At 42.8% G+C, this 14,194-nt stretch overlaps 1 protein-coding gene across 2 annotated transcripts; it reads left to right on the top strand.

The window, feature by feature from the left end:
- Positions 1 to 1,144: 1,144 nt before the first annotated feature.
- Positions 1,145 to 10,326, top strand: LOC121681280 (hepatocyte cell adhesion molecule-like). 2 transcript variants are annotated; one of them, XM_042060925.1, is made up of 6 exons: positions 1,145 to 1,434; positions 5,418 to 5,724; positions 5,964 to 6,215; positions 9,255 to 9,305; positions 9,563 to 9,706; positions 9,996 to 10,326. In XM_042060925.1, the coding sequence occupies exons 1-6, from the start codon at positions 1,432 to 1,434 to the stop codon at positions 10,253 to 10,255; spliced, it is 1,017 nt and encodes a 338-aa protein (XP_041916859.1). In that variant the 5' UTR covers positions 1,145 to 1,431; the 3' UTR covers positions 10,256 to 10,326. The 2 variants fall into 2 exon arrangements, with proteins under 2 accessions (XP_041916859.1, XP_041916858.1); XM_042060924.1 differs by having other exon boundaries at positions 5,389 to 5,724.
- Positions 10,327 to 14,194: the final 3,868 nt, after the last annotated feature.

Genomic DNA, 14,194 nt, shown 5'->3' with positions numbered 1-14,194 from the left:
GCTTGTGTGTGTGTAACCTGTCTCCGGCGTTGTGAATAAAGTTTTGTACTCTGCCGTAATGTTGCTTGCCTGTGAGTTATTTTTTGCCTCTTTGTGGATTAATACTTATTGTTTACCACAGGTGACTGATTGTTGATTGTGATCAAGTTTGTAAAAATAAATAATGAATACTTGATACTACAGGGGCCTGTAGCACAAAAGCAGAATTAAGACATCCGGGATAAGGGGTGCTGAAGCGACTCTTGGTGGTGTGTGGCCGGCATGACACCGACTTGAGGGCCGTCTGGTCACACTATCCATACATTAACCATGGGGCAGTAAGCTCTCCATACATTCACCATGGGGCAGTAAGCTCTCCATACATTCACCATGGAGCAGTATGACCTCCATACATTCACCATGGAGCAGTATGACCTCCATACATTCACCATGGGGCAATAAGCTATTCATACATTAACCATGGGGTAGTACGACCTCCATATATTTATAATGGGGCAATAAGCTCTCCATACAGTGAAGTTCTTCCATTTTGTCTCATTCCCCTCAGAAATGTAAAAGAGCTCAATACAAAACATCACATCACATGTACATGTGTGTATGTACTGTATGCATGAACTGAACCCAGTTGCAGACAGACGCAGTAACAACAAATAGTTCACTCCCGAACTCCCTGCACATGAGCTCCAGAATCAGACTCCCAGAAAAGACAAATAATCAAAACATGCAGACAAGCACACACACACACACACACACAGTGCAGGAGAAACATGCAGACAAGCCGTGCAGGATAAAATGCACTGTATCCAGACGGCCCGTGTGGTGTATAACATGCAGACACTGTATCCAGACGGCCCGTGTGGTGTATAACATGCAGACACTGTATCCAGACGGCCCGTGTGGTGTATAACATGCAGACACTGTATCCAGACAAGTCTTCCAGGGGGGAGGAAGCAGAACAAACAGTGGTTTCAGAAAACACCTAAAAATAGGAACCCAGTCAAAACTTGGGAGCGAGAATAGTGAGAACTTAGAGCTGACACTCACACAGGTGGAGGAAGACGGCTGGAGAACTCAGCAAGGAGCACAAGGCAAGACACAGTACAGTATATACCTTCAATTGTGTGTGTACAGTATGTGTGCGTGTGTGTGTTTGTGTGTATGTATGTGGGTGTGTGTGTGCGTGTGTGTGGTGTTGCCTTGACTTGTGCGTGTGTTTCTATTAAGGTTTGTCTTTCTCATCTCTATAAACAGGCCATCTGATCCACTCATCTGCTTGTGTGTGTGAGAGAGTGTGTGTTCATCTACATGTGTGTGTGAGAGAGTGTGTGTTCATCTGCATGTGTGTGTGAGGGAACTGGACTCATCAAGACACTGTGTTCCAGACCAGGATGAAAACTGTCTTGGGACTAGTGCTGCTGGCTGCATCTACTCATGGTAAGGGTGTGTGTGTGTTTGTGCGTGTGTGCATTTGAGTTGAGATGTCACAGATGGATTTGAAGAAGTGATGTCATTTGTGTTGAGGTTTTACATTATGCATGTGTGAAATATGTTTTATCATGATTGTTATTATATGTAAACTTTTTGTACGTAATTATTTACATTTGAGACCTGAGTGAATTAGGCATTTCCAAATGTTCTTGTGTGGTACTATTTGCAGAAGTTGCTTGTTGAAGTTGTAGTTGTGGAAGAGGAATGCACTTGTTAGGCCTACTGTGTTTAAAATCTTGATGATGATTTGGTAAATGTAACTGATTTAAAAAGCTGTCATTGTGTGTATTATATGTAGGTACAGTAGCACTATCAGGGTCATTGTGTGTATTCTGGGTAGGTACAGTAGCACTATCAGGGTCATTGTGTGTATTCTGGGTAGAGCTGCACTATCAGGGTCATGCTTTACTGGATCCCTGTAGATTTGTACCATTAGCATGAGAGATGATGTTCCAGCTGAAGTGTTGCATTAGCATCTGTGCTACTACTCACTAGCATCAGTGCCACTGCTCATTAGCATCTGTGATACTAATTAGCAGCTGTGCTAGTGGTCATTAACATCTGTGCTATTGCTCATTAGCATCTGTGCTACTACTCATTAGCATATGTGCTACTGCTTATCATACATCTACACATCTGGTTTATTATCCCCAGGTTTGTTAATTATGCAATACAAATGCTGTAGAATAATACTGAAAGTATATTTTATTGCATACAGTACATATACAAATTAAAATAAACATAAACAAGAAATCAAAGCAAACTAAAACATAACAATCCCCCAGTCAGTAATATGGAGTAAACACAACAATCCACACACATACAGCATACAATATCAGCAACACATTACATTAGGTAGGCATCTAACAGAGTTCAAAAAAGGCATCAGCATTTCCCATACGGCCCAGTCTTAGTCAGGGATCAGTGAGGAACTAGCGCTCTCAAAGTAAAGGCCCCTCACTATCTCACACAGCTGACCACACACCACTCATTTGCTGCCCAGTCCGTTTCTATGGTCTCAGCAGCTTGTGGTGTGAGATATAGATGCATTTCATCATGTTTCTTCTTCAGCCTCCAGGACACACACACACACAGCTACACACAGACATATTCACAAATAACCTACTCTGGCTTCTTGCAACAGCCTTCACATGTGTCATCTGCCCACAACCTGATTCAAGTCAAGTTCATGTATACAGAGCATTTCATACACAGGGCTAATATAATGTGTGTTACATGAACAAAAGTTAAGAACAATAGTAAATAAAAGCATGACAGTAATAATTAATAATTAAAAGACAGATTCAAAATGTGTAACTCAGTGATCCTTAGTCAAAGTCTGTTCAAAAACCAGTGAACAGCAGCACTCTTAAAAATGGGGATTATTTAAAGTAGCCCTGATTGTGCACACACACACACACATATTCCGTTGGTTCCAAATGGAGCTTCAGAAAATCCTGATAGAGCAATGATACCTGATTGGACAAGATGCACGTTCTGTCTGTCCTTTGCCAGGAAATCTACTTTACAGAACCCCCCTTTGTCCAACCAAGGACCTGAACCTAGAAGGAACAATATAACTCACCCAGACAGTGCTCTGTCAACTGGGTACTGAATCGGATGAACAGGAAGTTCATTTGGCTCAGTCTAGATTTTTGATGTCATCCAAAACTGGGTTCCAGAGCTGAATGTTTAGTTCTAGCAGCAGGTTTTACCAGCCATTTCTAAAACATGTTTTGTTATTAGACCTCCAAGTTTAGCAATGTTTTTGATGTGGTAAAACATTGATTTAGTTATTGCTTTGATGTGACTGTTGACATTTAGATCACTGTCTAATAAGACACCAAGACTTTTAGCAGCATCCTTTACTTTCAGCCCTTTTGAGTCAAGGAGAGTGGCAACCCTAAAGCTCTCCTCCTTTTTACCAAATACGATTACTTCAGTTTTTACTTTTTTCAGACATCCAGTTGTGGATCTTATCAATACACTGACAAAGACATTTGAGTACAACATCCACATACACACAGCATACAAATTCAGCAACACATTACATTAGTGGCAACCCTAAAGCTTCCCACCTTTTTACCAAATAAGAGTACTACAGGTTTTTCTTTGTTCAGATGAAGAAAAATGTTGAGACATCCAGTTGCCAGTTGTGGATCTTGTCAATAAACTGACAAAGACATTCAAGGGGACCATAGTCATTAGGCGACAGAGCTACGTAAAGTAGGGTGTCATCAGCATAGCTATAATAGGAAATCATTTTTTTTTTTTTTATTATTTGTCCAAATGGTTGTAAATAGGTTAGAAAATAGTGGCCTCAAGATTGACCCCTGGGGAACACCAGAGGTCAAGGATGTTGGTGTTGAGGTACAAAGAAACTCCTTTCTTGTAGATATGATTTGACTCAATTGATACCCAGACATCCCAACCTGCAAAAAGTCATTTCAGGGAGGTATCACCTAGCCTCGGCATGTAGCCTTGGCAACTAGCCATCTAGTATAGGTCCATATATAATATGCACATGAATTGACACTAGTTAAACTCACCTAACATGTCTTTTGCAATAATTTAACCCGCATGGGCAATGCTAAAGTCACTGTTACAAACAGTGCAGCAAGACTAGGCCTATCATTATCTTTTACTCTTATGAGACAAGGGTACACTTTGAAATGGGTCTTACATTTCCCCTTTTTTGGGGGACTGACATGACACTCTTGTTGCTAGATACACTGAACTGATTCGGTTCGGGAGAAAAGAGATAAAAAGCCCACCTACACTGAAAACTGATTGGTTGATTTAGCAAAACAGGCCAATCAGGCACACACGCACCACCCCTCTCCCCTGTCGTGTGCGCGCTACACTCAGATGCACATACGATTTGAAGTCTCTGTCTCGCGGGCGCACTCTTGATCGCTCGCTCTAGATTTCGAGAGATTTTATCTAATTTGCGGGCGTCAGGGAGCTGCTATCAATATGCGGGAGACTCCCGGAACTTTCGGGAGACTTGGGATGTCTGGATACCTATACCTGTACATCCAGCCCACTCTAGTCTGTGTGGTAATATGTTGCGATCAACTGTGTGAAATGCTGCATTAACTGCTGTTGTCCAACAACACTGGGACTGATGTTTTGCCAGTGTAACCTGCGTTGTGTTGACCACACCGCTCAGCCCTGGACTCCAACAGCAGCACCAGATCAGGAGTCGAGCGTGCTAGCAATCAAGCTAAAAGCCCAAGCTGCTAGCTCTCTCAGGTCAGGAGTCGAGCGTGCTAGCAATCAAGCTAAAAGCCCAATCTGCTAGCTCTGTCACTAGCACAACTCTTAAGGAGTCGGGAGGGAGGTACATATTCAACGTACATATTGCACAGATACACAGAATCTGCATTGAGGCGTATGTCATTTAAAACCTTAAGTAATCAAAATAGCCATGTGTTGTTAGGAGGGTGGATAGTTGATTAAAGACTTTCTTTCAATAATTTTACCTATAAAAAGGTAGATTGGATATTGGTGTGTAATTGTTTAGCATAGAGGCATTCCGATTCTTCTTCTTAAGGGGCTTTACAACATCTGTTTTCAGGGACTTGTGTTAGACAGCATTGATACATTTACAATGTGAAGCACGTCTGCTGTTATGAGGTGAATCTAATTGTTTTTAAATGGTCTTACCCACATGTGAAAGAGTTGAAGTTCTTTTTTTTTTTTAGTTTCATAGCATCATTGATAACTTCACAGCAACTGAGCAGGTCTGTCCATCTGTGTCAATGCTGTTCAATTACATCATCCTCAGTGCACATTAAATGCAGAAGATTTCTCATCTGTTTAGTGCCAGTAAAGATCTGGTCAGCTCTGGACTCATTCTTACTGATGTGTCCAAATTAATCTCCTCTCATAATGCAGCTCTGGATTCCATGTGTGATGCTACTCAGGATGCTGCATGTTATGGGGCTCTGGGAGGACCTGTGTACCTGCAGCTGATGAGGGACACCACAGGACATCGTCTGAACGTCCATTATGAAGGTGCACCTGTTGTTAGATTAAAAGGATCTACAGCAGTGTTCTATGAGGAGTTCAACACCCCATCATTCCTCCAGAGGTGGCAGTTTGTTCCTGATAACGGGACCATGATTATCAACCCTGCAGAGAGCAGAGACGCAGGAACATACAGAGTGGTGACCACTAACGAGACATCAGGGAGATTAGTGGGACAACACACAGTACAGCTGACCATAGAAGGTAAATCATTTCATATCTGAACATTAACACTGAACCACAGTGAGGTTTGGAGGTTCATGGTGCCACATAACATGCGAGTCAACTCATTTATGAGGCTGTGATGACTGTTACTGTTAGAACTGTTACACATGCTATAGAATCAGAGCAGAGAGAGATGGATTTGGCAGAGATGTTGGGGGTTTACAAGTTCAACTCCATAGCAGCTCTCTAAATGTAGCATAATCCCTCTTCCCCTCCAGCCCCTGTGTCTGATGTGGACCTGTCAATCAGCTGTTCATCAGCCAATGGGGAGAGGAGTGTGAGGTGCTCCTCCAATGGGGACAGTCCTCAGTTCAGCTGGTCTCTGGATGGGAGGCCTCTGGGTGAAGCTGATCTCAGTTCAGATAACCAGACTCTCCTGCTGAGGGGGGATGTGACTGGACAACTCACCTGCAGCGTCAGGAACCACGTCAGCAGCACACACACCACCAGACTGATGGAGCTCTGCTCTGGTCAGTGACTTCACACATGAGTGATTGACAGTAATCATGATTATTTCTGTAATCTGTAATACAGACATCAGGCAAGTGTATGTAAATGCCATGATGTCTACAACTGACTGGTTATAAATACTAACGGGTGATGAACATGCTTGTGCGGTTGATCAGAGGAGGTTAAAACAAAACACACAATGTACAGAGAGGTTTTAACACAATGAGTTGCCTTCAGAGTCCTTCCTTGTTATAGCCTCTCTGTATACTTTTAAAGTTATACTTGGGTTTATCTGTAGGAACCCTATGGACAGTACAACTGAAGTGTAAAGCTATTTTGAACTCCAATAGGGACAGTCCTCAGTACAGCTGGTCTCTGGATGGAGCTGCAACAATCTATAAACCATGTCGTTGCTAACGTAATCAACGGTCTAGCTCAACACTCTATAAACAATGTTGTTGCTAATGCAAACAACGGTCTAGCTCAACACTCTATAAACAATGTTGTTGCTAATGCAAACAACGGTCTAGCTCAACACTCTATAAACCATGTCTTTGCTAACGCAAACAATGGTCTAGCTCAACATTTCTCCAATTAGATAGATAGATACTTTATTGATCCCCAAGGGGAAATTCAAGAACTTGTAAATACTTGTAATTAATGTAATTTTGCTCCCAAACGAAACTTTTAACCCATTAGCAATCAGAAATAAACCCCAGGTTTTAACTCAGGAATATCCCTTTAACCAGGAAAAGAACACGTTGAGATTGTTATCTATTTGGCAAGACAGAAGACAACATTGACCAGCTGTGATAACAAAGACATGCAAAAATAAAAGAAAAACAGACATATTGATCGAACTGATTAAGAAATGCCTTAAAATCTATTAATGAGATGAAGAGCACCAGCCATAAGTGTTTCTGCAGCGCATCCCTAGCCATGCCACGCCCACCTAAATCTCCTTTCAGGGAGATACTAGTCTGGAACACCACAATTTTAAAACTAATGTGTTGAACACAACACAACTTGCGTTGTTTTAACATATCTCTGTGTCCAGATAGGAACAACACAAGTTTGTGTTGTTTCCTTTTTTAATTTGTTACACAAAATTCGTTGAAAATAACAAAACTTGCGTGGAAACCAACACAACTTGTGTTTTTTAAATACATCTCTGTGTCCAGATAGGGACAACACATTCGTTTTAAGAACACCAGTTCACTAACATTTCCATCGATTGACAGATTACCTGCCCAATCAGCGATGACAGGGTATGATGCTATAGTTTTGAAATCGAAAGTGGCTGTGCTAAACGGTACTAGCAATGTCTGTAAACATCCAAAATTGCAGTCGGTAGAATGTGTACATTTACTTACTACAAAGGTAGGCCCACATACGTTGTTTCCTGACTGCTAATGTTGTTTATTGTCAGTTGTAAAGTTTAGGCGAAGTAAGAAGTTACACTTTTGATCCCTGATAAATGTGATTGGTTAGGCTGCTAGACCAATGATTTTAAAGTTAAGTTATGTAAATGCCCGTCACCATGCATAGCGTTGGAAAGGTTTCCCAATCGTGAGTGACCAGACTCTCTTCACTTGGTGAATGAGGTTGGCTTACCAGGCTACCTCCTCCCATGTGGCCAGAGTAGAATAACTACAGGCTGCTTTGCCATACTCTGAACTTACTGAGACAACATCAAACAGAATACACCTGCTAGCAGGGATGGGCAGTATTTATGATACATGTATTTAAAATACATATTTCAAATACAAAATACTTGTAATTTGTATTTTATTGGGTTGAAAAAAATGACTCTGTATTTTGTATCAAAACTCTTTATCGATGTGTATGGTTATATTTATAAAAAAAAAACTGCAAAGTACTCTCTGTGATACATCTTTACATCATAAATGCACAGAATGATGCATGGAAGCTAATAGTGCTGACTTATGCCAAGCTGATGCATGGATGCTAATAGTGCTGACCTGATTTTAGCCCAGAATCAGTCGGATCTGACAAACGTATGAATCAGGTCTGTCCGATTTGTTGTGTACTAGTATGAGCAAGCTCACGACTAGAGCCCGACCGGTGAATCTGTGTGGTAATATTATCTTGTGATAATAGCTATTTTCTGATCTACCGGTGTCTGTGTTTATATAGGCCGATAATTATTTTCAAATTCAGTAAACTAAAAAGGCTGCACATAAGGGGCCGTACACCCCTAGTGCTGCACTCGCTACAAGGTTGCGCTGGGTTGAGTGGCATGTGCTGCACTCGCTACAAGGTTGCGCTGGGTTGAGTGGCATGCGCTGCAGTCACTGCAAGGCTGCGCTGGGTTGAGTGGCACTCGCTGCAAGGTTGCGCTGGGTTGAGTGGCATGCGCTGCACTCGCTGCAAGGTTGTGCTGGGTTGAGCGAATGGCCCAAAGATGTTTGTTGTGATAGCGCTATTTCTGCTACTCGATGGTGCACATGTAGTAGTGTTTCTATGTGTGAACCTCACTCCCGAACCAAGTCACGGCACCAATGCCTTTTGCTGATCTGCACGGCTCAGCCCTGCACTCACCCGGACTCAAAGGCGCAAACAGCAGCACCTCGTATTTGGGAGTCGAGCATGCTAACAATTGAGCTAAAAGCCCAGGCTGCAATACAAAAATACAGTATTTTATTTTGTTACATAATATGACTACAGTGTATTCTGTAGTTTATTTTGATACATTTAAAATGAGGGTAATTGGTGTTTCATTTCAAAACACATTCTGATTGCCCACCCCTGCCTGCTGGAGTGTAAATTGTACCCAGTCTCAATAGTGCAGGCATATTACACAAGAATCAACCAGTGCTTTTCACTTCATACATAAAGAGAAGGCCAACCGACTATTTCATACAGTAAAAAAACATAAGAACATAATAAAATACAACATAAAAACAAAAGTAAAAAAACAATAAGAACATAATAAATAGTACTTGTAAAACTACAAAAGTACTTGTCCTTTCAGGTGCCTCCACCACTGTGTGTCACACCAGCTAACCACACCTTCCCCTCTGTGTCTGTCACACCAGCTAACCACAACCTCCCCTCGGTGTCAGTCACACCACAGCGCCTGGTCTCAGGTAAGACGGTCATCTCTCTGTGCTGTTATTACCATCATCAGTTTCTTAATGCGCAGTACAGGTGCTTAATAACGTGTGTGTGTGTGTGCATGCATGTGTGTGTGTGTGCGTGCATGCATGTGTGTGTGTATTTGTGTGCATGCGCTGTATGTGTGTGTGTATGTGTGTTTGTGTGCATGCATATGTGTGTGTGTGTGTGTGTGCATGCATGTGTGTTTGTGTGCATGCATGTGTGTGTCTTCTCTCATACACTGCAGTGATTTTTATGTCATACTTCCTGGTGTTCATCCTGGTGTGTCTGTGTGTTGCTGCGTGGATGTTCTACGTCTGGAGGAAAAGGAGAAATACACACACACCAGGTCAGAAAGCCTCCGACACACACACACAACACTGTGAGAAAGGTATATAATCCAGTACGATCTTGTACCTCCCTCTCTCCCTTTCTTCCCCTCTCTCACTCTCCCATTCTTTCCCTCTCTCACTCTTTCCATCTCTCTCTCGCCCTGCCTCTGCCTGTTCTCTCTCCCTTTCTCTCTCTCTCTCTTTCCCTCTCTCTCTCCCTCTCTCTTTCCCTCTCTCTCTCCCTGCCTCTGCCTGTTCTCACTCCCTCTCTGGTTTGAGGACTGATCCAATAAATGAGTGTTAAACCTATCTCTCCTTCTCTCCCTTCCTCTCTCTCTATCCCCCCAGCAGAGGCGTATGAGCTGGAGTATGTGGAGATGTCGGCTTATAAGTGTCGGCCTCCAGCTGACACACACACACCAGCAGAGACAGTGGTGGAGGTGGAGGCAGTGGAGAATGGAGTACACACACACACACCAGCAGAGACAGTGAAGGTGGTGGAGTACGGGGAAGTGCGAGTACACACACACACACCACCCAGCACTGACACACACACACCTGCACAGCAGGACAACAGTGTGTATGATCACGTGCACCCACGACAGTGAGGGCTGTGCCAGTGTGTGTGTGTAGCATGTAGCACATTGTGTGCGTGGGTGTGTGTGTGTGCATGTGTGTGTATGCCTGTTTGTGTTTGTGTGTGCATATGTGCGTGTCTGTGTGTGTAAGCATGTTTTAGTATGTGTGTGTATATGTGTGTGTCTGTGTGTAAGCATGTTTTAGTATGTGTGTGTGTGTGTGCGCGCAGCAGTATGTACCACATGCTTACACCCAGTGGTTGTGTGTTAGTGAACGCAGCATGCTTATGTAACGGAGGTGAACTGAGCTAGCGTGCTAGTTGCCCGTGGAAATCCTCACACCCCTAACCTTAAAGGAACAAGCCACCCAATGTCAGTAGTAATATATGTTCTTACCTTAACATTCACGAGTTGAGTCATACCTCTCCCGTGTCGGTACGTGCACTCAAACACTCTGGTGCGCGGCGCGAATGTGTTAGCATGTTGCTATGCTAGCGGGCTCAGATCAAGTATGGATTCTAAACTCTGTGGTGGATAGGATCTACAATTAGGTGTTAATTAATATTACTACGCTAGGTCGTACTCCCAAGTGCTATTGCGCCACACATTGTAGTTCTCCTGTTTATTCGCTTGGAAAATCGCCACGTGTCATGTTGTGTGACCTTACACATTTTTATCAACTACTCGTGCAACTGTATTTAAGTAGGAAAAACGTGGATGTTTTTGATTACTGCTATCTTCCTCTCTATGGCTACGTCTGAGCCCGCTAGCATAGCAACATGCTAACACATTCGCGCCACGCACGAAACGAAAGTTAAGGTATACGAACATATATTACTACTGACATTGGGTGGCGTGTTCCTTTAAGAATGCTTCTAACCACTGAGGCCATCCTTAAAAATATTTTTGTTTGCAGTAACAGCCAAAAAAAAATAAGTAGGTAGGTCAATATTTTTTTTTTTCCAAGATTCAAAGTAAAAAAAAAAGTACAATTTTGGTCATGGTGATTACGTAGGAATGAATTTACACAAATGTGCATATCGTGACGTAACTGACTGGGTCTTCAACCCGTGCCTTCAGGCGCACCATTGCAAACCTCATTCTGATGCAGGTTATATAGACCAGCCTTTCTCAAACTTCTTTGACCTGAGGCCCGGTCATGGCAGACTTTTGGGTCATAGGGCTCATCTACATGTACCCAGAAAGAAGGCTACAATAGCTCTTGGCCACGTTATATTGAAATTTGACTATACAGTACTCAATGCTATACAGTGTATTATACAGTCTCTGCTCTGTTTCTAAGGAAGTTCCAAAAAACAACGTTGTTCTATTAAGTTTCGTTAAATAAATAAATAAATAGCCTTCCAACAGGTTGAAGCGGAGCTTTGATACCAACGTTATCGATTAGTTTCAGTTTCTCTCGTGCAGACGCGCATTGAATGAATGCTCATACCACCACTTAATTGTAGGGCTCCATGTTTAATGACATCGATAGCAGAAACGTTTGTTTTCTTTTTTCGTCGATCCGCGGTTTCTTGATCAACTGCGCAGCAAATTATCAGATGAAGCACCGGGCCTAATTTCACTCCACGACTCCGCGGACCAGCAGTCTCCATGTTGCGGACCCATATTTTGAGAAATGCTGAATAGACCACAACCAATTTCAATACTCCGACACGGTCACCGTTAGACTAGGGGGAGGAGGGATGAGAAAAGATCTGGCCACAGTTCTTCCAGAACTTCGTGCCAAGTAAAAGCGTTATCAGTTTGTGTGAATGAAACGAAGCGTAGGCCATAGTGTGACATGCGTAAAACCAATGGTGTAGAGATGACGCCACAGGTTTTTTTTTAAGTGAGCCACGTTTGCATGTAGGCAATTTATATTCACAATACTTGGGCCTACTAAAAGAAATATTATTTTATTGCATTTGTATTGGTTGTTTAGAGTAAAAAAAACAATCGGTCGGTATTAACGCAAGTTTACAACCGGCAAGTCGGTCGGACTAAAAGGGGAAAAAAATAAATATTTGGGTCGGTTCTAAATTGACAGGGTCGGTCGGGTTACGGCAAACGAAAATATTTTTAAGGATGGCCTGAGTTGGAAGCCTGGGCTTTTAGCTCAGTGGTTAGAGCATTCGATTCCCATGCCGGTGTGTGTCGAGGTGGCGGGTTCGAGGGCCATGAGCGGCGGACGAATTACGACCTCTGTTACACTTATGCCCCAGTGGCTGTCTGTTAGTGAACGCAGCATGATTACGCCCCAGTGGTTGTGTGTTAGTGAACGCAGCATGATTACGCCCCAGTGGTTGTGTGTTAGTGAACGCAGCATGATTACGCCCCAGTGGTTGAGTGTTAGTGAACGCAGCATGATTACGCCCCAGTGGTTGTGTGTTAGTGAACGCAGCATGATTACGCCCCAGTGGCTGTGTGTTAGTGAACGCAGCATGCTTACGCCCCAGTGGTTGTGTGTTAGTGAACGCAGCATGCTTACGCCCCAGTGCTCCATATGTGCCTCTCGCCTAATCACTTTTAATGGTCATTACTAACTTGCAAATGATGAATGTGAATAACTACTCACTGTGAGATGTATTTCGTAATATTTTTTATTATAATTATAATATGAATGTCACTGTTCATTAAAGTGATGACCATCACATGTGTCTAACACCACTGTTCATTAGAGTGATGACCATCACATGTGTATCTAACACCACTGTTCATTAACACCACTGTTCATTAGAGTGATGACCATCACATGTGTATCTAACACCACTGTTCATTAGAGTGATGACCATCACATGGGTATCTAACACCACTGTTCATTAGAGTGTTTACCATCACGTGTTAAAGATAAAATGTTTATTTTCATCTGTGTAATGCTATTTTGTCTTTTATCAAAAACGGAGATTTTGTCTAATTGAAATCTCATTGATGATTGTTCATTGTTTTAAGTTTGTAATAATAAATAATACATGCTTGATACTACAGCATTAAAAAAGCATTTTGCTGTTTTTGTTGGGGGATGTGTGTTTATGTCTGTATTTGAATAGTTCTGTCTGGTTTGTCTCTAGGTGTGTCAGACATAGGTGTGTCAGCCCCCCCCCCCCCTTACACACACACACACATAAACCCACACACATGCACCCACATGGTGTATGATGCATGCCACTAATATCCACACATCTTACTTTTCCTCTTATAATTACCATATAACCTCTATGAGATACAAGTGGCCTCCATACCTGAGTTTTAGTTTAGGACAGTATACGTTTAAAGTAGGAACACAATGTAGGAATTCCCTTTTTCAGCATTTCTCAATGTTCTGGCCATCCATTTAGCACTAAGGGGGTAGGCTACCCAAAGCATCTAAAACCAATATGACATTTAGCACTAAGGGGGTAGGCTACCCAAAGCATCCATTTAGCGCTAAGGGGGTAGGCTACACAAAGCATCCATTTATCACTAAGGGGGTAGGCTATCCAAAGCATCTAAAACCAATATAGCATTTAGCACTAAGGGGGTAGGCTACACAAAGCATCCATTTAGCACCCAAAGCATCTACCCAAAGCATCTAAAACCAATATAGCATTTAGCACTAAGGGGGTAGGCTACCCAAAGCATCCATCAGGGCAGCCGTGGCCTGCTGGTTAGCGCTTCGGACTTGTAATCTTTGTGCTTCCTCCCCAGCATACCACTGCATAGAAGAGGACGCTGGCAACAACAGACTGGTAGAACATCCTGAGAAGCTTGCTGCACACATTGAAGGACCGCAGCCTCCTCAGGAAGTACAGCCTGCTCTGCCCTTTCTTGTAGAGTGCGTAAGTGTTGGCTGACCAGTCCAGTTTATTGTCCAGGTGGAGACCCAGATACTTGTAGGTGCTTACCACCTCCACATTGACCCCATCAATGGGGACTGGTAGCAGAGTGGGCTTAGACCTGCGAAAATCCACCACCATCTCCTTGGTCTTT

This window comes from Alosa sapidissima, chromosome 14, assembly GCF_018492685.1.
Source record: "Alosa sapidissima isolate fAloSap1 chromosome 14, fAloSap1.pri, whole genome shotgun sequence".
In the NCBI taxonomy this organism is placed as follows: domain Eukaryota; kingdom Metazoa; phylum Chordata; class Actinopteri; order Clupeiformes; family Clupeidae; genus Alosa; species Alosa sapidissima.
This window is presented reverse-complemented; position numbering and strand designations above follow the sequence as displayed.